Below are 25,223 nucleotides of genomic sequence, written 5' to 3'. Positions count from 1 at the left end.
AAAATTGTCACAGATTTTTTGTTTATAGCGCAAAAAAAACGAAAAACTACAGAGGTGATCAAATACCACCAAAAGAAAGCTCTATTTGTGGGAAAAAAGGACGTCAATTTTGTTTGGGTGCAGCGTCGCACGACCGTGCAATTGACAGTTAAAGGGATGCAGCGCTGAATCGCAAAAAATGGCCTGGTTATTCAGCAGCCAAATCTTCTGGGGCTGAAGTGGTTAAAGGAGTTGTAAACCCTCACATATACCCACTGAAGTGGCTGGCCTCAAGTGATACATAGTGTTGAAACAAATCCTCCTATATAAGTTGTAGCTGTTTATTTGCCGTCTTCTCATCTCTACAACCATTCAAAATCCTACATGTATAAAGCTTGTCTGAGCTGTCAGAAATCAAGGGGCAGAGAGCTGAAATTACACTCTGCAGAGCTCCGTAGGGACAGTTGTGAGAGCTGATTAGTGGGAAGTGACACACATCCCTCCAGACAGTTCTCAGGAACAAAGCTGAGGCTGTACATCCGCTGGAGCTCCACCCACTGTCACCTTTTTTTTTTCTTGTTGTCAGGAAAACTTGTCAGAAGTGATTCATGTTAATAGCAGAGGAACTAAGCAGCAGACAGAAATGACCCTGGGGAGGGGGGGGGGGGGGGGGGGATTTAATAAAGCTGATTGGCTACCATGCACAGCTGCACCAGATTTTTCACTATCCAGTTTTAGCAAAGTAACCCCATACACACTATACAATTTTCTGTAGATTTTTGTCTTCAGGTTTACCAAAACCATATACTATGAGCAGGGGTGGACTGACAACTCATGGGGCTCCCAAGCAATAGGAGATTATGGGGCCCCCAGGCAATCAGAGATTATGGGGCCACACAGTATACACACACACAGTATACAATCACACAGTATACACATACATGTATACACAGACACGTTTCTATTGGCTGAGAAGGTACTGAAGAGGTGGGGCAGCTATAATCTCAGGATTTTTAAACCAAAAGGATGTCGGTAAGGGACATTTCAGAGACAGATGTAAAAAAAAAAAACAAACACAGATTTTTACATACTGTCCCTGGTTTTACTGAGGCTGGCAACCCTGATGGGGCCCCCTAGTGGCAGTGCCCGAGTGGCCGAATGGTCAGTCGCCCCTGACTATGAGGTCAAACCTTAAAGCCCCATACGCAGATTTTCTACTGATTTTTGTCTTCAGATTTACCAAAACCATGTAGTACAAGGGTCTGCTTGATTGCATACAAATTGAAACTCCTAAGGTTTGACCTCATAGTATATGGTTTTGGTAAATCTGAAGGAAATAATCAGCAGAAAATCTGTGTATGGTGCTTAGAAGTTTCAATTTGTATGCAAATTAGGCAGGCCCTTGCACTACATAGTTTTGGTACATTTAAAGGAAATCAGACAACAAAAGTTGTATAATGTGTATGGGGTCTTAGTGCTCTAAATTGAGACAACTATACACTATAGGCATGTGCTTTGTTCAGAATTCATGTCCGGGGTTTACAACCACCTTAGCTTTGGTTCTATTTCATGCCTTGTATATACATTGTTGAAATCCTCATAAATTTACAAAGAAATAAAGAGCAACTGGGGTTATTTACTAAAGGAAAATCCACTTTGCACTACAAGTGCACTTGGAAGTAAAGTCGCTGTAGATCCAAGGGGGATATGCAAGGAAAATAAAAAACTGTATTTTAGCTTGCACATGAATGGAAGATAAAATCAGCAGAGCTTCCCCACATTTCAGATCTACCCCTTAGATTTAGAGCGACTGCAATTCCAAGTGCACTTTCAGTGCAAAGTGGATTTGCTGCACAGACCACTAGGGACAAAGGGGGTGTGTAATGTTTTTATACAGTACTATAATCTGTAAGATTACAGTACTGTATGTGTATTGTGTATTTTTACTTTTTTGAATTTGGCGACGAACTCCGCTCCCGTGCGCCGTAACATCGCAGGGAACGGAGCTCGGCGGCATTCGGGCACTGTGTGAATCGAGCGCAGGACGGCTCGATCACACAGCGTGGAGGACATCGCTGGATCCAGGGGACAGGGTAAGTAACATCTCCCTGTATCCTCCCTGTATCCAGCGATGCGATCCCGAGTCTGGCTCGGGGTTACCGCTTATGGTGCTGAAATCCCAGCTCGAGCCAGACTCGGGATTACCGCTAGGGAGGTTAAGCTTTGGTAATAAAACCTGGAAGCTCATTGGTTTCTATGCAGAAGTGAGCCTGATTTTGCACTTTCCAGCTTTAGTAAATAAACCCCATTTTGTACTTAAAAGTGGGGTATGCCTGTTAGTGCATAAGCATGAGAAATGCAAAAATTATTTTGGTAATAATAGTAGTTTATATGGCATTTTAGCTGAATATTTTTCATAGCACTGATAAGAAATTGATGATAATTTCCTAAATTGTACATGATTAGGTAGGATATAATTGTCACCTTTTACCGAGTTATGTCTGGTCTCTAGACACAAGAGGGAAAGAATTTTACCCGTCCCCTGTATGTTATTTATACATACATTTGTACTAGGGAGATTATATTTTGAAATACTGTGTCTATTTATTTTTAATGCTTTCAAATAGACTGTGCAATGTCCTAAATGTGTTAAAAAAAATAATAATTATTTAATTTTAATGGGAAGCAGAATATGACCTAAACTGCCTTTTAACATAACAACTTATGGGTGTGGGGGTATATACTCTACTAAATAATGTTTTTATTGCTGTTTGTGTCCTCATTGGTGAGATTTCCTCTCACTTCCTTTCCAGGTAACCTCTATCATTGAGATGGAAAGAGGGCACTGACAGTACTAAAAACATGACAGAGGTTCCAATCCTTCCTTGCGTTAGTTTTGCATTTAGACTTGCATCTAGTTTTGGTTGCAGTCTCATAGTATGTAATAATACGTGCCTTTTCTGCACAGCTGCAAATATATTGTGCTTAAACTAAAAGTTGTCTTTTATGCTATAAAAGTAATTTTTATGTTACAACTGCCAAATATTTTATCCTAAATGTTATAATTGTTTTTTTAAGTGGTTTGTATGTTGTAAAAGTCAGTCATTAAACCTAAGAGAGGCGTATGCCACACTCATTATTACATCAAGGAGATCGTTTTCAAGGGGAAACTTAGATATGAGATCATTTAAATGTGGATATGAGATTGTTTAGATGGATGTAGAGAACCTTTATGTACATTTTTTTTATTTCTTTCGTTTGTTTGTAATCAAGAGCACAGAATAAAGCTTTGATTTGTATATTAAATTGTATGTTTTAATCAAAGGTGCTGTACTAACCTGTGTGTATTATGTTTTGTGTTTCCATCTTTAGATTCCATATCATCTGTTAGAAGATTGTGCTCCCAGGGAGATGATTCCTCATGAAGTTGTTGGTGTTCCTTCTGGAATTAAATGTGATTTTCCATTCACCAGACTGAAATCAGTATCAGTCAGGCAGTGAGCAAGTAGCGGGGGTCGGCGGGGGTGGCAGAAAGCAAAACATGAAATCTAATCAAGAAAGGAGCAATGAAAGCCTGCCACCGAAGAAACGTGAAATTCCCGCCACCAGTCGACCTTCTGAAGAAAAAACAGTCGGATTGACAAATGAAAACCACCGTACAGATAGTTTATCATGGCTTTCCACCACAGCCAGCAGCCATGGTGGACGTCATCATGGGCCTGTAGGAACTTCAGCAGAAGCTGGTTTACAACAGGGGGTAGGTTTACATAAAACACTTTCAACTGGTATAGACTATTCCCCCCCTAGTGCTCCAAGGTCGGTACCAGCAGCAACAACAGTTTCTGCCCTTCATCAAACTGTTCAGTCTCAGTCAGGGGCATCAGTGTCTCCTATACAATATCCTAATGTGCCCCAAACGTTCCAGTTTATTGGAACGCCATCTAGTGGACAATTGTATGGAGACTTCATCAGTCCACAGCTAGTTTCACCTACATCGAATTCTGCATCAATTGCTGTGTCCTCAACAGCATCAGGAGTCTCCACTCCATCACAACGTTCCCAGATGGAGGCTTATTCCACTATGTTGGCCAATGTAAGCAGCTTAAGCCAGCAGGGCCATAAAGGTGAACCGCATCTAGTTCGGACTCCAGGATTGATTTCAGCAGGATCTCCACCTACACAGTCAAGTCAATATGTGCATAATTTAAGCTCATCACAGAGTGGAGTCAGAAATATGTCACCACCAACTATCCCAGTCCATTTGCATACCCACCCAATGATTCCTCATACACTTACCCTGGGTACATCCCCCCAGGTGGTTGTGCGGTACTCAGATTCAGGAGCTCATTTTATTGCTAGGGACCCTACAAAGAAAGAAGATAGTTTCAGGTCACAAGCCAAGGAATTATTAAATGGGGAGATAGAGAAAGTCAGGAGATTTGTAGTCCCTCCCTCAACAGATGCACATCTAATGAAAGCAGGCAATAATAAACCAGCTTCCCAACATTATGAGACAAGGCATGTAGTGATGCACCCAAGTACTGAGTTCAGTGCTCGGGATCCCTCAGGTGTTCGGACCTCTGTCATGGTGGTGCCCAACAGCAACGCTGCTGCCACAGACTTTGATATTCAACAAACCATTAAGAGAGAAACCTCACCCTCAATTGCTCATAACAAGGGAAGCTTACACTTAGGAAAACTATCCCACCGGTCCTATGCTTTATCCCCACAACAGACTTTATGCGCAGAAAGCGTGAAAACCATGGCCACTTTATCTCCTCACACTGTCATCCAGACAACTCATAGTGCAGCAGAGCAACTTTCTGTTGGGCTGCCTGCTGCAGCCTTTTGTGCGGGTACACAACAGCCAGTTATTGGCTATCTCAGCAGTCAGCAGCAAACCATTGGTTACCCTGGAAATTTGCCACAGCACTTGGTTATTCCAGGCACACAGCCCTTGCTAATACCAGTTGGCAATCCAGACATTGAACCATCTGGGGTAGGGGTAGCACCTGCTATTGTCACTTCATCTACCCAGTTTGCAGCAGTGCCTCATACATTTGTCACTACGCCCATTCCTAAGAGTGATAACTACAGTGCTGAATTATTGGCAACGCAAGCAGCCTACCAGACCACATTGGTTCCAGCTCAAATACACCTTCCACTAGTACAGTCCGTTGCTTCTCCAATGGCAGCTGCTCCCACACTGCCCCCTTATTTCACAAAAGGGTCAATCATTCAGCTGGCCAATGGTGAGCTAAAGAAGGTAGAAGATTTAAAAACGGAAGACTTTATACAGAGCGCCGATATTAGCAACGACTTGAAAATAGACTCCAGCACAGTTGAAAGGATTGAGAACAGCCATAGTCCAGGCATTGCTGTGGTTCAGTTTGCTGTTGGAGAACATCGAGCACAGGTGAGTGAAATAATGCACTGGTGTTTGAATTGTCTCTTAGCCATTGTCTTTATAACTATAAATCTCTATCGGTCTTAGAAATGTATAACTTTTATATACTATTACCATATAACTATCTTTTATATTTGCGTGTTCAAATATTATTGTGACATTTTTTTATATCTTCTTTACACTTTCAGTACATGAACACATCATAGCATACAATTGTTCTAACTCTGTGGCAATGCATTTTCACTTTTTTAGGAATGAAGATCTCAGTTTGTAGCCCAAATAATAAATATTATATTAACCCCTTTACAACTGCCTAACAGATATGTGTGGAGGCAAAAGGGTGGGCTTTAACACACACACTCTGCAAATATGCATTTCTGGGCAGTCACCGGGGGTTATTTACTAAAGGCAAATCCAGTTTGCACTACAAGTGCAAAGTGCACTTGAAATTGCACTAAAAGTGCACTTGGAAGTAAAGTCGCTGTAGATCCGAGGGGGACATCCAAGGAAAATAAAAAACAGCATTTTAGCTTGCACATGATTGGATAATTAAATCAGCAGAGCTTCCCCTCATTTCAGATCGACCCTTCAGATTTACAGCGACTGCACTTCCAAGTGCACTTGCAGTGCAATTTCAAGTGCACTTTGCCCTTGTAGTTTGCACTTGTAGTGCAAAGTGTATTTGCCTTTCGTAAATAATGCCCACAGTCAGTGTTTATGTGCTGAGAGCATACTCCTGGCACAAAGACCAAGCTGTCAAAGACAGCTCTTGTCCGGACTAAAGATTGATTGCTGGTGGGACTGGCTTCTGATCATGTGACCACGGCGACATTCACATTATCACCGATCCTACTCGTCCCCCTGCATTTGTAACTGTGTTTAGATCATTTTTACTAGTTTAATAATAGCATGGGTACAGGTTGCTTTAATGAACTAACACCAGACACCTTCCCCACCCCTTGGTTCCCACTGTACTTACCTCCAGGATTGCTGAGCTGTCAGCACCCCCACAGCTAGTCCAGCGGTGCGGAGATTTGAAATCATTGCTCTTCTCCTGTGTAGTGCTTCCAGGACAGACCAGATCAGTTCATTGTGAAGACAATGTAAGAAGAGAGAAAATGGAGAAAAATTGAAAAGGGAAAAGAATTCAAAATCATTCAGATTAATATGAGTACACTAGCAGTAATTGAAGTACCATTTTGGCTATAGAACACCTAACATAACAAAATAGGCAGCACAGGGGAGGCAGGGATCATAGGAGCAGGCACTGTATTTACTCATATTTGAAGAGGTGTCATTTTGTTTATTTACCTTTTCAATACTGTGCACTTTCACTCCCTTCCTCCCCAGGTCAATTTTCAACTTTCAGCTCTGTCACAATTTAAATGACAATTATGCATGCAACACTGTACCTAAAAAGTTTTTTTTTTTTCATTTTTTTGCACAAATAGAGCTTTCTTCTGGTGGTATTTAATCACCTCTGGGTTTTTATTTTTTGCTAAAAAAATAAATAAAAAAGATCCCAAATTTTGGAAAAAAAACGTTTTTCTTAGTTTCTGTCAGGAAGTTTTGTAAATAAGTAATTTTTATTCTTCACTGATGTGCGCTGATGAGGCAGCGCTGATAGGCACTTATAGGCTAGACTGATGGGCACTGATCAGACGGCACTGAAGGTCACTGATTAGGTGGCACTGATGAGGAGGCACTAATATGCTGCACTGGTGGGCACTGATATGCAGCACTGATGAGCACTGATAGGCGGTACTGCTGGGCACAGATAGGTGGCACTGATGGGCACTGATAGGTGGCACTGATGGGCAATGATAGGTGGCATGAATATACAGCACTGATTGGTACTGATGGGCAGGCACTGATGGACTCTGAAAGGTATCACTGACTGGCATCACTGATGGAAACTGATTGGTGTCACTGATGGGCACTGATTGGTGTCACTGATGGGCACTGCTGGAGCTGCACTGATAATCAAGGCACTGGTGATCAGTGCCCTGATTACCTGTACAGCTCTCCCCTGTGAGGAGATGCTGCTGATCGGCTCTCCTCTCCTCACACTCTGTCAGTGTGAGGCGAGGAGAGACGATAAATGATACTTCAGTGTTTACATGCGATCAGCTGTGATTGGACACAGCCGATCCCATGGGTAAAGAGTTGCATCATCGGCTCTTTACTGAGATCAGGGTCTCATCGTGTCCTAGAGACACGGCATGACCACGCCGGCACTTGAGAGCGGTGACAATGGGGCGACATCATATGATTTCATCCCAGAACAACAGGGGAGGTAGTTAAAGTAGTAGTAAAGTTGTATCTGACATTTTTTCCTACAAGTGAGCTTATAATAAAGCTTGCCTGTAGGTAAAATGAATATCTCCTAAACGTGCATCGTTTAGGAGATATTCAATGGATTAACATGAATTGGACTTCATCATTGCTCAGCCAGTCAGATGGCCGAAGCCCGCGAACCCTGAAAGAGGACCAGGTGAAGATGGACGCCCTGTCAGCGGTGACAGCGTGCCTCTGGAGGGCTTAATTTTAAGGTAAGTTTCTCATAATGTGCTAATATGCGATGCATACCAGCACATTATGAAATTGCCTTGCAGAGTGAATTTATTTTTTCTTTTACAAACTTTACTATTAATGAGATCCATTTATTTTTTGTTTATCATTTTTGAATTTCTTTTTATTTCAAAATCTATCCTAAAAATATTTATTAATGTATGCACCCATGATACAGTACATGTTACATATATGGGCCTTAGCAGCTGTATAATTTAGTGTTTGTCTATGCGTTTTTTTTTTTAAATTTGTTAGAAGAGCTGTAGTTAACTATCTGTGGAGACAGTACCGAGGAGGGCAGTTGATGTTGGGGGCAGGCAGTACAGCATGGACCAGTTGATGGGCAATACTGAAGGGGCAGTTGATGGTGGGGACATGCAGTACAGAGGGTGCAGTTTCATGGTTGTGACATACATTAGAGAGGGGGTAGTTAATAGTGAAGAACAAGCAGTACATAGGTCAAGAGAAGGGATTACATAGAGGCTCCATCATCTCCCCAATTCTCAGCCCCCCCCCTCATTTCCTCCTGCACAGAGGTTGACCTTGGCCTTGGGGTCCTCAGCAGTTTGTAGCAGATTCAGAATTAATTTACATGCTCTGGGGCTGCTCTCTCCTCTCCTCTCAGGTGCCACCCGCTGCTTACTGTAGCCATTGGTAGCGGCGGAGGCAATCGGATCCTCTCCCTAGCCTGACATGGAGACGAGTGAGGGGAAGATGGCCACCCATCTTCATATCATTGAAGGGAGGAAGCGATGTCATAAAATCACTTCTGCCCATAGCTCTCAAAGGGACATTTTATTTATTTATTTATTTTTTAAATTACATTACATTTTTTTTTTTTTTTTTTATTGCATTTTTGTGTAAATATGAGATCTGAAGTCTTTTTGACCACAGATCTCATATTTAAGAGGTCCTGTCATGCTTTCTTCTATTACAAGGGATGTTTACAGAGAGGTATTTTACCCTTGAATTACCCCATTATATATCTAAGTATTCTGAGTGGATGTCATCCTTATATTTCAATATGTGAGTGTATATTATGTGTTTGATTCCTTCTTTATCCCCTGAGGATAGATCCTATTTCCTCCATAGATAGAAGGGAACTCCCCAAGGAGAGGGAAGGAAAAAAAAAAGGAAGAACCCCCTACATAAACACTTAAGTGAACAAACTTAAATGCGAGGGACAATTTAAAACTGGGCATCTACCTATCAATTACCCCCAAATGATTTAGAGCCATTCATTGTGTATCCCTTTATATCCTTAAGTGTACATATTGGACATACCTATACACCCCTTTGTTTCTGATAGGGAGATCCCTCCCCCTCTAACTATAGGTAAGGGAGGGAACCTCCCCCAGAGACAACATATCTGAGAGAAAAAAAGGTAAAAAAACAAAAACAAAACATCCTAGTTATACATAGTCAACATCATTATAAACTCAGCACTTGGTTTAAGCCTCGAGCCTCTTTCTGAGATTTGGTGTTTAACCGGTTCCCGACCAGCGCACGACGATGTACGTCGACAGAATGGCACGGGCAGGCATATTGGCGTACAGGTACGTCCAATCTTCAATGCCGCCCTGCCACCGGGAGCGCGCCGCCGGTGATGCGCTCCCGCGCTGGTCGGGACCCCCGTGAGTCCAGTCGCGGGACCCGCGGACTCGATCGCCATGGGCATACCCGCGATCGTCTCACGGGACGGCTGAATGGAGGAAATGCCGTGTAAACAGCATTTCTCTATTCTGCCTAGCAACTAGTGACGCTGATCTCTGCTCCATGTGATTGGAGCAGAGATCAGTGTTCACTAAATGAAAGCCCAACCCCCCCCACAGTTAGTAACACACCCCTAGGAACACTTAACCCCTACACTGCCACCCACTGGTTAACCCCTTCACTGCCAGTGTCATTTACACAGGAATCGCTGCATTTATATAGCAGTGATTACTGTATAAATGACAATGGTCCCAAAAATGTGTCAAAAATGTCCGATGGGTCCCCCACAATGTCGCAGTCACAATAAAAATCGCTGATCGCCGCCATTACTAGTAAAAAAAAAAAATAATAAAAAATTATTAATAAAAATGCTATAAAACTATCCCTATTTTGTAAACGCTATAACTTTTGCGCAAACCAATCAATAATCGCTTATTGCGATTTTTTTTTACCAAAAATATGTAGAAGAATACATATCGGCCTAAACTGAGGGAAAAAAATGTTTTTTTATATATTTTTGGGGGATATTTATTATAACAAAAAGTAAAAAATAATGCGTTTTTTTTCAAAATTGTCGCTCTATTTGTGTTTATAGCGCAAAAAATAAAAACCACAGGGGTGATCAAATACCACCAAAAGAAAGCTCTATTTGTGGGAAAAAAAGGACGTCAATTTTGTTTGGGAGCCACGTCGCACGACCGCGCAATTGTCAGTTAAAGCGACGCAGTTCCGAATCGCAAAAAGTGGTCTGGTCTTTGACCAGCAAAATGGTCCGGTCTGTAAGTGGTTAAAAGTTAACATTTTTTTTTGCTAGAAAATTACTTAGAACCCCTAAACATTATATATTTTTTTCTAATACCCTAGAAAATAAAACAGAGGTCATTGCAATACTTTGTGTCATACCGTATTTGCGCAGCGGTCCTACAAGCGCACTTTTTTTGGGAAAAAATACACTTTTTTGATTCAAAAAATAAGACAACAGTAAAGTTAGCCCATTTTTTGAAAGATAATGTTATCCCGAGTAAATTGATATCCAACATGTCATGCTTCCAAATTGTGCCTGCTCGTGGAATTGCGACAAACTTTTACCCTAAAGCCGCGTACACACGTAGCCGTCTGTCCGACGTACTTAGCCTGGCGGACTTCCGCCAGACTGTCCGTCGGAATTTCCGAACGGGCTACTTGCCCACACACGGCACTTTTTCAGTGGACTAATACGGCGTACTAAGTCCTCCGTACTAAGTCCGCCGTACTTTCGAAATGAACGGACTCGCTCACACACGCGGAGGAAAGTCCGCTCATTTCGAGCACGTCTAGAGGTAGGCGGGGCCCGCGAGGAAGACGTCGCTGGCCCCGCCGCCTGGTATGGACTTAAAGGGGAACCCCAACGCCGAAAAAAATCGGCGTGGGGGTCCCCCCAAGTCCACAACAGACCCTTGTCCGAGCACGCTACCCGGCCGGCCAGGAAAGGGGGTGAGGACGAGCGAGCGCCCCCCCCTCCTGACCCGTACCAGGCCGCGTGCCCTCAACATGGGGGGGTGCCTTGGGGAAGGGGGGGCCGCGCGCCCCCCCCCCACCCCAAAGCACCTTGTCCCCATGTTGATGAGGACAAGGACCTCTTCCCGACAACCCTGGCCGTTGGTTGTCGGGGTCTGCGGGCGGGGGGCTTATTGGAATCCGGGAGCCCCCTTTAATAAGGGGCCCCCGGATACTTTGGTGGGAAGGTGCTTTGGTGGAAGGTGCTTTGGGGTGGGGGGGCCGCGCGGTCCCCCCTTACCCAAGGCACCCCCCATGTTGAGGGCACGCGGCCTGGTACGGCTCAGGAGGGGGGGCGCTCGCTCGCCCCCCTTTCCTGGCCGGCCGTGTAGCGTGCTTGGACAAGGGTTTGTTGTGGACTTGGGGGGGACCCCACGCCGATTTTTTTGGGCGTTGGGGTTCCCCTTTAAGTCCATACCAGGCGGCGGGGCCAGCGACGTCTCCTTCGCGGGCCCCGCCTACCTGGAGACCCGCTCGAAATTAGCGGACTTTTCTCCGGGTGGGAAAAGTCTGCTCATTTCAAAAGTACGGCGGACTGGCACACACACGGCCGGATTGTTCGCCGAAATGCGAGTCCGACGGATAGATTGGTGTGCAACACGGCATTCTAAGTCCGCCGTACTTTCGGGTCAAAAAAGTATGCCGGAGGCTACACTTGGGGGGATTGTTTGGCGGACTTGAGTTTGCCGGACTTTTCCACCTGATTGTTTGATCGTGTGTACGCAGCATTATAAATCTCAATGGGCGAAGTTTAAAAAATTCTACAGGTTGCATGTTTTCAGTTACAGAGTAGGTCTAGGGCTAAAATTATTGCTCTCGCTCTAACGATCGCAGCGATACCTGACGTGTGGTTTGAACACCATTTCCATATGAGGGAGCTGCCCACGTATGCGTTCTCTTCTACGCGAGTTTGGCGGGACGGGCATGTTTAAAAATGTACTGTATATATATTTATTCTTATTTATTTTACCTTTTATTTTTTATTTTTATGTTCTTTTAAAAAAATGGTATTACTTTTATTACTATTACATCCCTTGTGATAGAAAAAAAGCATGACAGGACCTCTTGAATATGAGATCTGGGGTCAAAAAGACCTCAAATCTTATATTTACACTAAAATTACAAAAAAAAGAAGTTGCTTTAAGAGCTATGGGCAGAAGTTATGTTTTGACATTGCTTCTGCCCTGCAATGGTATGGAGACGGGTGGGGGCCATATTCTCCTCACTCCTCTCCACACCTAACAGGAGAAAGCCTCCGCTAGCAGCTCCGATAAGTGGCAGAGGGCACTGGAGAGCGGCGGGAGGGGAGCCTCTCTCCTGCTGCTGATAAAAGGGATCTGCCACAGAGACCACTTTTATCTGAAAGCGGACCGCCCGCTGAAGAAGAGGATACCAGGGTTATGGTAGCTAGCTGCTGCCATAACAAACACGGCGAGCGGTCTGTAAGTGGTTAAATTACTATATTCACCCCGGGTGTGTTCAATAACATCCGCAAAGTGGGCCTTTTCCAAGTGCACAAATGATTATTTACCCTTTTTTAATTTACATTCTGTACAACTTTATCCCCATAATCCTTGAGTGGTATTTTAAATTAGTTGCAAACATTTGTTGTGTTCCACAAAGAAAAATTTCCCTTTCGCCCCCCCGTCCTCCCCATACTCAGATGGAGGATGAACATCGTCTACCCCCTCCAGACCCCAACCCACAAAAAAAAGAGGTCCTTATTTATCTTCTTCTAAGGGGTCTCATTGAAAGATCCTGGTAAGTTTGAGGCCATTGAGGCAGATCGATTTTAGGCAGCCGGAGACAATTCAGAATATCAGAAAGGTCTCCAATGTCCTGAAATATAGCTTTGTCCCTTATGATGCACTAAAATCTGGAAAGGAAATCCCCATTTGTACAAAATATCTCTTTCTTTAAGGGCATCCAAAAGAGGTTTTGCTGCTTTCCTTAAAGCCAGAGCATATCTGGATAAATCCTGTAGCAAAAACATCTGTGCTCCATCAAAATCTATAGTCCTTTGCAGATGTGCCGCCATCATGATCTTTTCTTGTGTGAAGAAATGTGAAAATAGTGTACTCTACAAATGACATCCCTTTTTTTCATAGGGTCAGAATTTGTAGGGCCTAGTGACCTATGTGGATGGTCTAACGTAAGTTCAGCTGTTACTGGGCACTTTAACAGGTATTAAATATACCCTGTAATGTTGGCATCGATTCCTCTGGACCCATTGCTTCTGGTAGACCTCTGACCCTAATGTTTCATCTGTTTCTATTTTCCAAATCATCAATGGTAGTGATAGCATGCTTTAAACATTGATCCTGTTCCTATTTTTCTTTTCAGACTGCATTAATTTTTCTTCAATAACTCTGGACACGGTATCCATCCTGCTTTTGAGTATTTGCCAACAATGTTTTCATTAATTGCAGCTCTGCTTTATATAAAGTTTCCAGTCTATATACATATCTATCCATGTCTTCTCTCGTCGGTAAAGATTGTATATATGCCTACATATCCCAGGGCTCTCTTTCCACTCTCTCTGATTCCGTTATGTCTTGTTGCATAGTTAAAAGGGGGCTAATGCTGGATCTTCCTAGATCTCTCTCGGTGGTTTAAAGATATGTATTCAAATTTGCTATATTGGAAACTTCTGACTGACATTGTAAATGTGGCTGTTGAAAAAATCCCTTAATATCTGTTTTTTGTGCAGATTGAACTTTTGGGGCACTTTTAGCTGTACCCCCTGTATACCCCCTCTTTGCTTTCTGTGATTGAAACCCTTTAGGTGGCATATTGCAATCCGTGTTACTTATACAGATGTTATAGCTATATTTTTAGATCTCATCTTGATCTTCTCCTTTTCCCTGCCTTTATTATATGTCAAACTGCTGAAATTATTCTCCAGACAAGCCTTTTCGTGTCTCTCGTCTGTCCTTTCCAGGCTGTGTGTAGCAGATCGGGTCTCTCCAGTCAGTCAGATCTCTGCCCAGACCCGTCGTATACTAGCCAGGCTCTGTGTCTGAACCTGGGGAGTGCCACATGCTGCCACTAAACACACCGCCTCCAGGGGTCTCCTTTCTCGCTCTGAGCTCCGTCTGTATCCTCGGTAATGTGGGAACGATGTATCTGAACTATAAGCCTCAGCAGACCTGGGGATCTGTAAGGAGAGGCCCGCCTCCCGCTTCTCCACCAAGCCCACTAGGGGTTTAGACGGAGTCCTTCTCATGCTTCTCGCTCCTTCCGTGTGGCAGCTGATAGCGAGTCCTTTCCGCAGTTTACCCTCCGTCACTGCTAGATCTACTGCTGGATCTAACACTGATCAAGATCATGGTCCTCTCTTTCCACGCACCAGAGCCCCCTCACGGATGAAGGTAGGAAGTCAGGTAGGAAGTCAGTTAAGCTGCATACCTGGGTTTAGAGGAGCTACCTCATTGTGTGACCATCTTGGTCAATCTCTCTGCCCCAAAGGAGGTTGCCTGAATCCAATCTTCTATAAACACCACTCCTGTGATTCCACCACCATACAATGGCACTCAAAATGCTTACTGGACAGACACTGTATGACTCTCTAAGTGGAGAAGTCATGTAAAGCTTTGCAAATAAATGCACATCATCTAGCCCGGTCTCCAGATACCTTCCTTCACCTGAGTGTACTATCTCATGGGTGTACTTTAATACAACTGTTTGTCCAGCCATTAGTTTATGCATGCAGGTATGTAGCAATAAAAGAGCAACCAAAGGCTTACATAGTGTGAGAACTGTATAATTATTTAATAAAAAGTACTAGAAATGCACTTATAAACAAATGTGGCAAGATAGCGCTGTTTAAAATCTCAGGATAATGTAAAAACTTGTCACTTCCGTTGAACCTGATAATGTCACAACAGGCTCCATCTGACGTGTTTCGTCATAGATGACATCTTCTGGGGCTGATTGCTGGACAACCAGAGCACAGAAAGATGTCAAACATGGTGCTATGCATTTCTTACGGCACATGTGTTATTTTGCTTCATAATGTTCATAGAGTAATTCTAGGGTTAACCTTCACATTAAAATATAGTTAGCTCTGCCTGTTGATTACAATAGATGTAGCTGACTTCTTGGCCCCTAGCAGTTTGGGATGCAACCTGTATCATTCTGATTTACAAACATGTTTTACATAATAGGGTAAACATTTACAACGTTCCCCTACTTTGTTCCTAATTCCTAATGATTTATTTGGCATGTTTTCCCTTTAAGTTCACACAAAGTTTAACAATTTTCCTGTGTAATAAATCTAAATACTAAATCTTGTAAAAAAAAACAATAATAGTAAAGGGATGCTTTTTTTTTAATTTTTATAATTGCAGCAGACATTTATGCTTATTCTATTAATGTCTGCCATGCTGTATCTCATCTGGACTGTCTCATCTCTTTTCTAAGATAAAAAAAAGTTTGAATACTAAAGCTAAAAACATTAATGTTTAGTGTAGTTCCTAGTTATTGAACAAACACAAAAGTGTGATAAAATCATGTGCTTATAGCAAGCTAAATTCCCCCACCTACAGTCTTAAAGGATAAGCCCAGTTCATGAATGAGTAATATCGTAAGTAGCTTCATGTTTTTGGTTATTTCTTAAGCATGTTGCGGTGTTTCAAAGACAAGTAGCATCAGATATAATGTGATTAGGTTCCGTTCTGAGCTTTGTGCATGCCTTTTTTTTTCCTCTTAGACCTACATAAAATATAGTGTGTTTTTTTTCGGTATAGGGAACATGTGACTCAGGTTTGCTTTATATGTTTCACTCTTATAAATGTATGCTTCACTAATGCTAATTCCATATGATCTAATATTAACATATAAAATCATTTTTATGTTTAGTTTTAAAGGGCTTTTCATTCCTATACAAGTCTTAGGAATGCAAAATCCAGCTGAAGAATGTGGAATTCAGGTCAGATGAAGGGAGTCTGCATCCTAAATGTTCCTGTCAATGAAGTATCCTAAACTGATGTCAAACGGATGCCATGCAAGCTCTTAACATGGGCAGACCATCCTATAGTTATAGTAAAAGAAGAATATTCCCCCTTATTTCAGGTTTCCATTTAGAATCCATGCACACTCCTAGAAGCTATTATGAGAATGTTTTGCCTGCTTCCAGAAGATAATAATGTTATCCTATGTGTCCATGCGCACTATTTTATGCTGCAGCATTTAGGAGCAGCATTTTGTAGAGTTTTTGAGAGAAAATAAACGCTAATGTTCTAAAACGCTACTAATAGGTTTTTTTTTTTGAGCATTTTTTTTCTTCATGTACCGAAAAAACGCTAATAAAACTCGAATGCTAATGCTTCTAAAAGTTAATAAAATGCTGCTACAAGCCAGCACAAAAATGCTATTATCATTTTCATCCAGCATTTTTTTATTTTGTTGAGCTTATAAAAAAATGCTAGTGTGCATAAAACCTCATAGTAAAAATAAAGGTTAAGCAATAGTTGGTAAGACAGTCCCCCCTTTCAAAACCTCTCCCGTCACCACATGCCCCCACCCACCTACCCCTGCTCTTGCCATTCTTTCCTACCCCTCACCAATTGTAACCCCCCCCCTCCCCCAACAATAACACTCTTGTGTATACCTTCACCACTCTGCTCTCTCAACACTTGGTACCCCCACCATCCCTGGGCCCCTTCCCATAAAACTGCACACCCACGCATATTTCACCACTCTGTTGCAAGACTGCTGCTCTGCACACATTTCCCCCACTTCCTCTCCTATGCCACAGCCTACTCCTTGCCCTCAATACTCTTTTCTGCCCTCACCACTGTTTTTCTGAACACCCACACCTATCCTCACCACTCTTCCCCTTGCCCACTCACCCCTGCCTTCACTAATCTTCTTCCCAGCTGCCCACTCTGCTCTCACCGTTCTTTATATAAACCATTCACCACCGCCCTTCCCCTGCCTTCACCACTCTTCCCCCCCCACTCTTGCTATTTTTCCCCCTTGCCCATTCCCTCCCTCAGAAATTTCCCCCCCCCATGTCCTGACCACTTCCTCCTCCTCCTTCCCCCCAATCACCCACCTCTGCCCCTACTATTTTTTTAATGCTCACCCACCCTTTCCCTGCTACTTCCTCCCCACCCCTGGTCCCCACTTCTCTTCCCCCCACCCATGTACCTTTGCTCTCACCACTTTTCCCCCAGCCCATGCACCCCTGCTCTCACCAACTTTCCCCAAGCCCACCCACTCCTGCTTTCACCACTTTTCCCCTGCCCACCCATCCCTTCTCTCACCACTTTTCTACCAACCCTACCCTACTCTCACCACTTTTCTCCCAGCCCACCCACCCATGCTCTCACCACTTTTCTCCCAGCCCACCCACCCATGCTCTCACCACTTTTCTCCCAGCCCACCCACCCATGCTCTCACCACTTTTCTTCCAGCCCACCCACCCATGCTCTCACCACTTTTCTCCCAGCCCACCCACCCATGCTCTCACCACTTTTCTCCCAGCCCACCCACCCATGCTCTCACCACTTTTCTCCCAGCCCACCCACCCATGCTCTCACCACTTTTCTCCCAGCCCATCCACCCCTGCTCTCACCACTTTTCTCCCAGCCCACCCACCCCTGCTCTCACCACTTTTCTCCCAGCCCACCCACCCCTGCTCTCACCATTTTTCTCCCAGCCCACCCACCCCTGCTCTCATCACTTTTCCCTCAGCCCAACTTCCATTACATCCACCACTTCTCCCCCAACCAACCCACACCTGCTCTCACCACGTTTCCCCTTTATCCCACCCACCCCTGCCCTCATGTAATGTGGGTCCTGTACTAAGATACATATATAGACTGCTCTTGTTGACCTCTCTTTTTAAAAATTCTAGGTGCATGGGTGCCAAGCTGATCCTTTAATACGTTCTTAGTAGATGACCCCCAAAAAAAAGATATGGTTTAACTTCACTTACTCTGAAGTCATTTTTTGCACTGAGGTGGTAGGTTGCTGACCTTGAACATTTAGGACCAACAGTATGACTCCCAGAACTTTTGAAGCCACAAGATTAATTGATAGTAATATGGTCCTCTAAGCAAGCAACACAAATTTGGCATAGCCAAAAAAATGGTAACCCTGAGAACATATGGGCAACAATGGCAACCCTGACAAAACATGAAAAATAAACATGACAATTACAATATACAAGCAATAAGCAGGCAAGTATTACAGTACTTGGAAAACAAACAGGTGACCATAACGTGGGTAAAAAATTAGCAGTTTTGATGATATGTAGACAAGAAATTAGAATTAATTAAAACATGCAGTTAACAAATAGTCATTTCAGTACGAGGGTAACAAATAGGCAATGGTTACAATGTGCAGGCAACAAAGGGGCAGTTGGCAGAATATGAAGGCAACAAATGGTCCATAATTTGTTGCTCATTTAACCAATACAAACAAATAGGCTGTTCTGATGAACAATGGGCAATACATGGGCTATCATGAAAATAAATGGCAAACAAGCAAAGCAGTCATTACAAAATATAACCAACAAACAGGCAATCATTACAATATGTGGGCAAGCAACAGGAAATTGTGACCATAAGTGGGCAACAAATGGGACGTCTTTCAAATACTGTACACAGATAACCAATGGCTTATCAATACAATACACAATGTTTGTTACAGTATCTAATATCATGTCCCCAGCTAATAAAGGGTGATATTTTGGCACAAGAATACCAAAGCCAAAAGTGTAAGGAGTCCTCACATGGGGCACCAAAAAAAAAAAAAAAAAAGTGTAAAGAGTCCAAAATGTGTTAATGGTTCTATGTATAAATGACCAATACTTTTCGGGGCTCACAGCACCAACCACATTCAGAAGGGCTACAAAATAAATATAAACATTATGAATATGGGGTAAAACAGTTTGAACCTGTTGAACTACTCTATATGCACACTTATATCATTAAAATGACAACTATTATTTAAAACAGAAAATGTATTGGCTCTATTATAATGTTTAAAAAACACGTAATTTGATGAAATAACAATAATTATCATTAGCATCAATGTAAAAGTAAGATTATACAGTACTATGACAAGCAAACAATAAAATCATCAAACTACAGTATATTCACACTTGTATAATTCAAATAAAATTATAAGATAGTAATATTTAGCATAGGTATCAATGTGAAAGGGGGAGAAAATATACTATGGCAAACAAACAATAAAATCATCAGTGGGATGAGACTATCAGGCAAATACTATGCTCAAAGTGGTTACAGATAGATCAACTAGCTAAAATAATGGGCTGGGTGACAGGACAATATAACTGTTGATCCTGAGCATGTCCTGTCACACAGCCCATTATTTTAGCTACATAGCTCATTGAATTTTCTGTGATTAATATGAGCACAAATATTTACCCGATACTTTCTTGAATACCATTAATGATTTGATTGTTTGTATACATACTATACATATATTCTCACTTTTTCATTGACACCTATGCTAAGTATTATTATATTAACATTAATTATATATATTTTTTTTGTTTATACCTCTTCAGGCTTAAGAGAATATATATTTTTTTAATGATTAAGAATAATATTCAAATTATATATATATATATATGATGTTTGCATACCCTGACAGTAATTGTGAAATTTTGGCATACCGTATTTATCGCCGTATAACACGCGCCGGCGTATAACGCGCACCCCAAGTTTAGTAGGGAATTTTAAGGAAAAAAACTTTTAGGAGGGAAGTTTAAGGAAAAAAAACTTACATTTAAATGCCCATCAATGCAGCCTTATCAGTGTCCATCTGAAGCCTTGTCAGTGTCATTTGCAGCCTTGTCATGCAGCCTGTCCATCATTGCACCCTTGTCAGTGTCATATGCAGCTTTGTCATGCAGCCTTGTCCACTATTGCAGCCTTGTCCACTATTGCAGCCTTGTCCACCATTGCAGCATTTTCCATCAATGCAGCCTTGTCCCCTTGTCTGTGTCATTTTCATCCTTGTCTGTTTTATTTTTAACTTTTCTTTTTAAAAATGGCGCCGCCGAGATGTCCTGTGTATCTCGGCGGTTCTCAGTAGTTCTCGGCCACCTTCGGCCCCTTCCCGTCGGCTTTCGGCTGCCTTTGGCCCTTCCCGGCGGCTTTCGGCCGCCTGCGGGTTCTTCTTGGCGGCTTTCGCCCGCTCTCGCCCGTTCTCTGCAGTTTTCGGCCACCGGGAAGGGCCGAAGGCGGCCGAAAGCCGACGGGAAGGGGCCGAAGGTGGCCGAAAGCCGCTGAGAAGAGCCGAAGGCGGGCGAAAGCCGACGGGAAGGGCCGAAGGCGGCCGAAAGCCGCCAAGAACGGCCAAAGGCGGCTAAAAGCCAATCAGAGGCTGCAAAATGGTGGGGGATCGGCGTATAACACGCACCCGCGATTTCCCCTGATTTTAAGGGGAAAAGGGTGCGTGTTATACGCTGATAAATACGGTATATACTGAAAATGTGACTAATGCCAAAAAACTGTCTTTTATTCAATGATAGTGATCACATGAAGCCATTTATTATCACATAGTTTTTTGGCTCCTTTGAAAAAATCACCCAAATGACCCTGATCAAAAGTTTACATACCCCGGAATGTTTGGCCTTGGTACAAACACAGGAGGTGGCACACACAGGTTAAAATGGCTATTAAAGGTTAATTTCTCACATTTGTGGCTTTTTAAATCACTATTAGTGTTTGTGTATAAAAACTCAATGAGTTTGTTAGCTCTCACGTGGATACCCTTAGCAGGCTAAACACTGAGCCATGAAGAGGTATAAAAGAACAGTCAAAAGATCTGCGTAACAAAGTAATGGAACTTTCTAAAGATTGAAATCAATGTAATGTAATCAAATTAATGATTTGATTGTTTGTATACATATACATATAGTCTCACTTTTTCATTGACACCTATGCTAAGTATTCTTAACATAGAATATATATAGAACATATATTAATATATATTAACAGATAATGGGTCCTTTTACATTTTTTTTGAGTATATATATATATATATATATATATATATATATATAATATCTGTCACCCAAAACAAGAATTAGAAGTTCATATATCACATGCTGCTGCTGTTGTGTGAAAGAAAGATTGTAATACCTGAAACTTTCATACAACCCAGCCTGAGTGTTTCATGTGTTGACACTAGGGTAACTGCCTTATCTTTTCATCCCAAACACATATAAATTACAATAGCTCTGTGGACAAAGAGCTAGCCTATTTACCACCTTAGCCAGCTGCAGCACCTGTGTATTTACATTCAGTTTTAAAGGTGCGAGGTGTCAACCCGAGTTCAGACACCAGAAATTAACCACTTAAGGCCTGCCCTGTAGCAATTTTATTGCTGCAGGATGGCACCTCTATGCCAGATCACATATATATATATATATATATATATATATATATATATATATATATATATACATACGCGATCCGACATTCTCGGGAAAGGGGGAGGGGCACATATGCGTGCTGCTTACGCCTCACTCCTGCTGTGATTACACACAGCGGGAGCCTATCAGTGGGTACCACAGACTCGATGTCCACTAGGACACCCACAGATCATCCCGTAGAGAGACAGAATGGTGGGCTGCCTATGTAAACAAGGAAGTAGGGACTAGCATTCATATCATTGGTCCCCAAAAAGTATCAAAAGTGATAATGTCCGAATGTCCTCCACAGAATCGTAGTCCTACTAAAAATCGCTGATCACTGCCATTACTATTAAAAAAAAAAAAAAAATAATGTCCCATAGTTTGTAGACGCTATAACTTTGACGCAAAGCAATAAATATATGCTTATTTGGGATTTTTTGTACCAAAAATATGTAGCAGAAAATATATTGGCCTAAATTGATAAAGAAATTACATTTTTTTAAGTTTTTATTGGATGCGTTTTTTCAAATCTTTTTTTTTTATAGCTCAAAAAATAAAAAACGCAAAGGTGATCAAGTACCACCGAAAGAAAGCTCTATTTTTGGGGAAAAAAGCACATACATTTTATTTGGGTACAGCGTCACATGACTGTGCAATTATCAGTTAAAGTAATGCAGTGCCGTATCGCAATAAAATGGCCTGGTCATGAGGAGTGGTTAATCAAATAGTCATACATGACAATTTCTCAAAGTTGAAAATATGCTGCAATAGTGCTATTATTTTGCTTATAGCTAGTGTGTCTCTTGTCAAGCAGCGTCACTATGTGATAGGTGGACTTTTCCTTCATGATTTGGATGAATAATGTCACATATCAAATTAAGTTGGCCATACATGGATTGAAATTCACCCGAAGAATTTTGATCCATGCATGGGCTAGCTGGTCATCCACAGTTGATCTGTCGATCAACTTATGTACAACCAGCCTGTCTGTTTTTTCCAGAACGATCTGTGCCACCAGCTATAGCCAACAACACTGATTATTGTATTCTGTAGGAAGGATTATGTGTTCATATTGTGCAGTAAAAGGGCATCTTTTATGTTTGTATTGACTCTCAGCTCAACCCCAGACTGAAGTCTTTGTATTGAGCTGGATCCTATATATTGTATGCATATCCTTACTGAGCCCACACGGCACCAGCAGCAGCCCACACATCCTGTATATTGTATGCTGACCCCCTCCCTGAGCCCACTCAGCACCAGCAACAGCCTGTACATCCTTTTATATAGTATTTGTTACATATGTGCCTTAGTTTTTGTCTGAATATCGGGTATATTCCTTATCGTTTTAACAAACGATAACGAACGTGCAGAATCCGAAAACCGAAAGATCCGACATAAACAAATGCTTTATGTTCGTTTTTGTTGCGATAAAAGTTTGATATTGATAGGAGATTCAACATGACGCTGACAATAGCAATCTGTGTCCATCGAACCTGTGGTCGAATGTGCCTAACCTTAGCTCTATTAGTCCAAGATTATTCTACATAGAGAGAAAAGATTCGACATAGAGAGAAAAGATTCAACATTATAGAGACAATAGCAAAAAAGGTCGAATGTGCCTAAACTAACTCTATTAGTCCAAGATTATTCGACATAGAGAGAAAAGGTTTGACATGAAGATTTGACGAAGCAGTCGCCACGAGTGGACATTTATGGTCAAATGCTCTGCCCATATGCTATAGAAGAATTCTAATGTTGGTTGACTAGTAATAATAATTAATAAATATAATTATTACTAGTGTCATACAACATTAGAATTCTACTATAGCTTGTAGGCAGAACATTCGACCGGAAATGTACGATTGTGGCGTCATACAGTTTAGCTGCTCCGTCAAATCTTCTTAGAACATTCGACAGACACCATAAGCCTTCAATGACAGATTCAACCTTAATTATTTCTGAGTTTCGGACTAATGCATTTTTTAACTAAATTAAATAAATAAAAACGAATTTCGGGAGTAACTAAATGAATTAATTTTTCGGAACAAAATATTTCAGTGTGCATGTCTAGTATGTGTATCATAAATATAGACCATTTGTTTGTCAGTATCTCTTCTAATAACATGTCTTTACCATCTTCAAGCCCTTGGACAGACAACTGAGTCCAGACTTGCATGCCTGCTATTCTGGGGAAAGAGGCTTGAATACAAGCTGGCAGCATGTGTTGTGAATGATGGTGTGCTGGAGATAAACAGTGCCATTCACAATAACACACGCCAGCTAGTAATCTAGTCTCTCCCAGACAACTGATCCCAGACCAGCTTGCTTGTTGTTCATGGGAAAGTGACCAGGGTACTAGCTGGTAAGTGTTGTTGTGGGTTTGTGTTATTGTCATGGTCTTCAGCCTACCCTCATTCACAGCAACAAAAGCTCCCAGCTAGTACTCTAGTCTTTCGCCCCAGAATAGGAGGCAGGAGGGTCTGGGCTCAGTTGTCTGTTATCTAGTATACAAGAGCTGGAAGATGCAAGATTGCACAAGGAAGAGATGCACAGTGCTGGAAGATTGCTCAAGGAAGAGATGCTTAGGGCTGGAAGATTGCACAAGATTGCACAAGGTAGAGATGTAAAGGGCTACAAGATTGCAGAGCTGCACATGTTGTTAGCCCCCTCTCCGCTGTGTGCGCTGTTTGTCATCACCCCCTCTCCTCTGTGTGTCCCATATATCGCCACCCCACTCCTCTGTGTGTGCTGTCACTCAGACCTAATTAATAATTTGTCTTCTTGTAAATAGCACAGTCAAACAGCAATGGGGGGAGGAGGGGACCATGCTAGGTTTGCCACCTGTCCGGGATTCACCCAGGCAATTCGGGTTTGGAATCATGCATCCGGGTTTCTGACTGCCAGAAACCAAGACACCTGATTCAGACTGGACTATGGCTTCCCAGCAGGGTTGCTGGCTGCAGTTGTCTAAGCTGAGCATGAGTGTTATGCCGTGTACACACTATCGGACTTTCCGGCAGACCAGAATCCATCTGACAGTTCGATCGTGTGTGAGCTCCATCGAATTTTTCTTCCCAAAAGTCAGATAGACCTAGAAATAGAACATGTTTTAAATCTTGGACCGCCGGACCAAGTTCCTATCGGGAAGCTTGTTTGTCTGTATGCTGGTCCGACGGACCAAATACGACGCAAGGGCAGCTACAGCACCTGCCCGCGAGAATGTTTCCAGCGCAATCCTATCTTGCTGGTTCTCGGCTACAGGGTACTGTACACCAGGCCCTTAGGTCTGGAATGGATTTTAAGGGGAACCCACTACGCCGAAAACACGGTGTGGAGTCCCCCCAAAATCTATACCAGCCCCTTATCTGAGTACGCAGCCCAGTCAGGAAAGGGGGTGGGGACGAGCAAACGCCACCTCCCGAATCATTATTTATTAGGCAGCTCCGGGGGTCTTCTTCCGATTTGGAGAGTCTTCTTCTGACTTCTCTGGCTTTCCGGTTCTCCTCTGCTATTTTCTGCTCTTTTGCTAGCGGTGGCCCGGCTTTCTCCTTTGTCATCGCCGTCTTCTTCCTCTTCTTCCTCCAATGTTGACACAACGCTCTCTCCCGCTGGCAT

The 25,223-nt window shown here is 42.5% G+C and overlaps 1 protein-coding gene across 4 annotated transcripts in view; it reads left to right on the top strand.

The window, feature by feature from the left end:
• ATXN1 (ataxin 1) overlaps positions 1-25,223 on the top strand; it is a 432,593-nt gene that overhangs the window by 392,815 nt on the left and 14,555 nt on the right. For all 4 annotated transcript variants that reach the window (XM_077492233.1, XM_077492231.1, XM_077492234.1 and 1 more), the window contains one exon: positions 3,352-5,395. In XM_077492233.1, coding sequence (XP_077348359.1) covers positions 3,521-5,395 — 1,875 coding nt within the window. In that variant the 5' untranslated portion in view covers positions 3,352-3,520. The remainder of the gene's footprint in view (positions 1-3,351; positions 5,396-25,223) is intronic.

This window comes from Lithobates pipiens, unplaced genomic scaffold (genome assembly GCF_037356315.1).
Source record: "Lithobates pipiens isolate NorthernLeopardFrog02 unplaced genomic scaffold, aLitPip1_a1.2 Scaffold_19, whole genome shotgun sequence".
Classification (NCBI taxonomy): Eukaryota; Metazoa; Chordata; class Amphibia; order Anura; family Ranidae; genus Lithobates; species Lithobates pipiens.
Note: the sequence above shows the minus strand (reverse complement) of the source record. Positions and strands in the feature narration are given on the sequence as shown.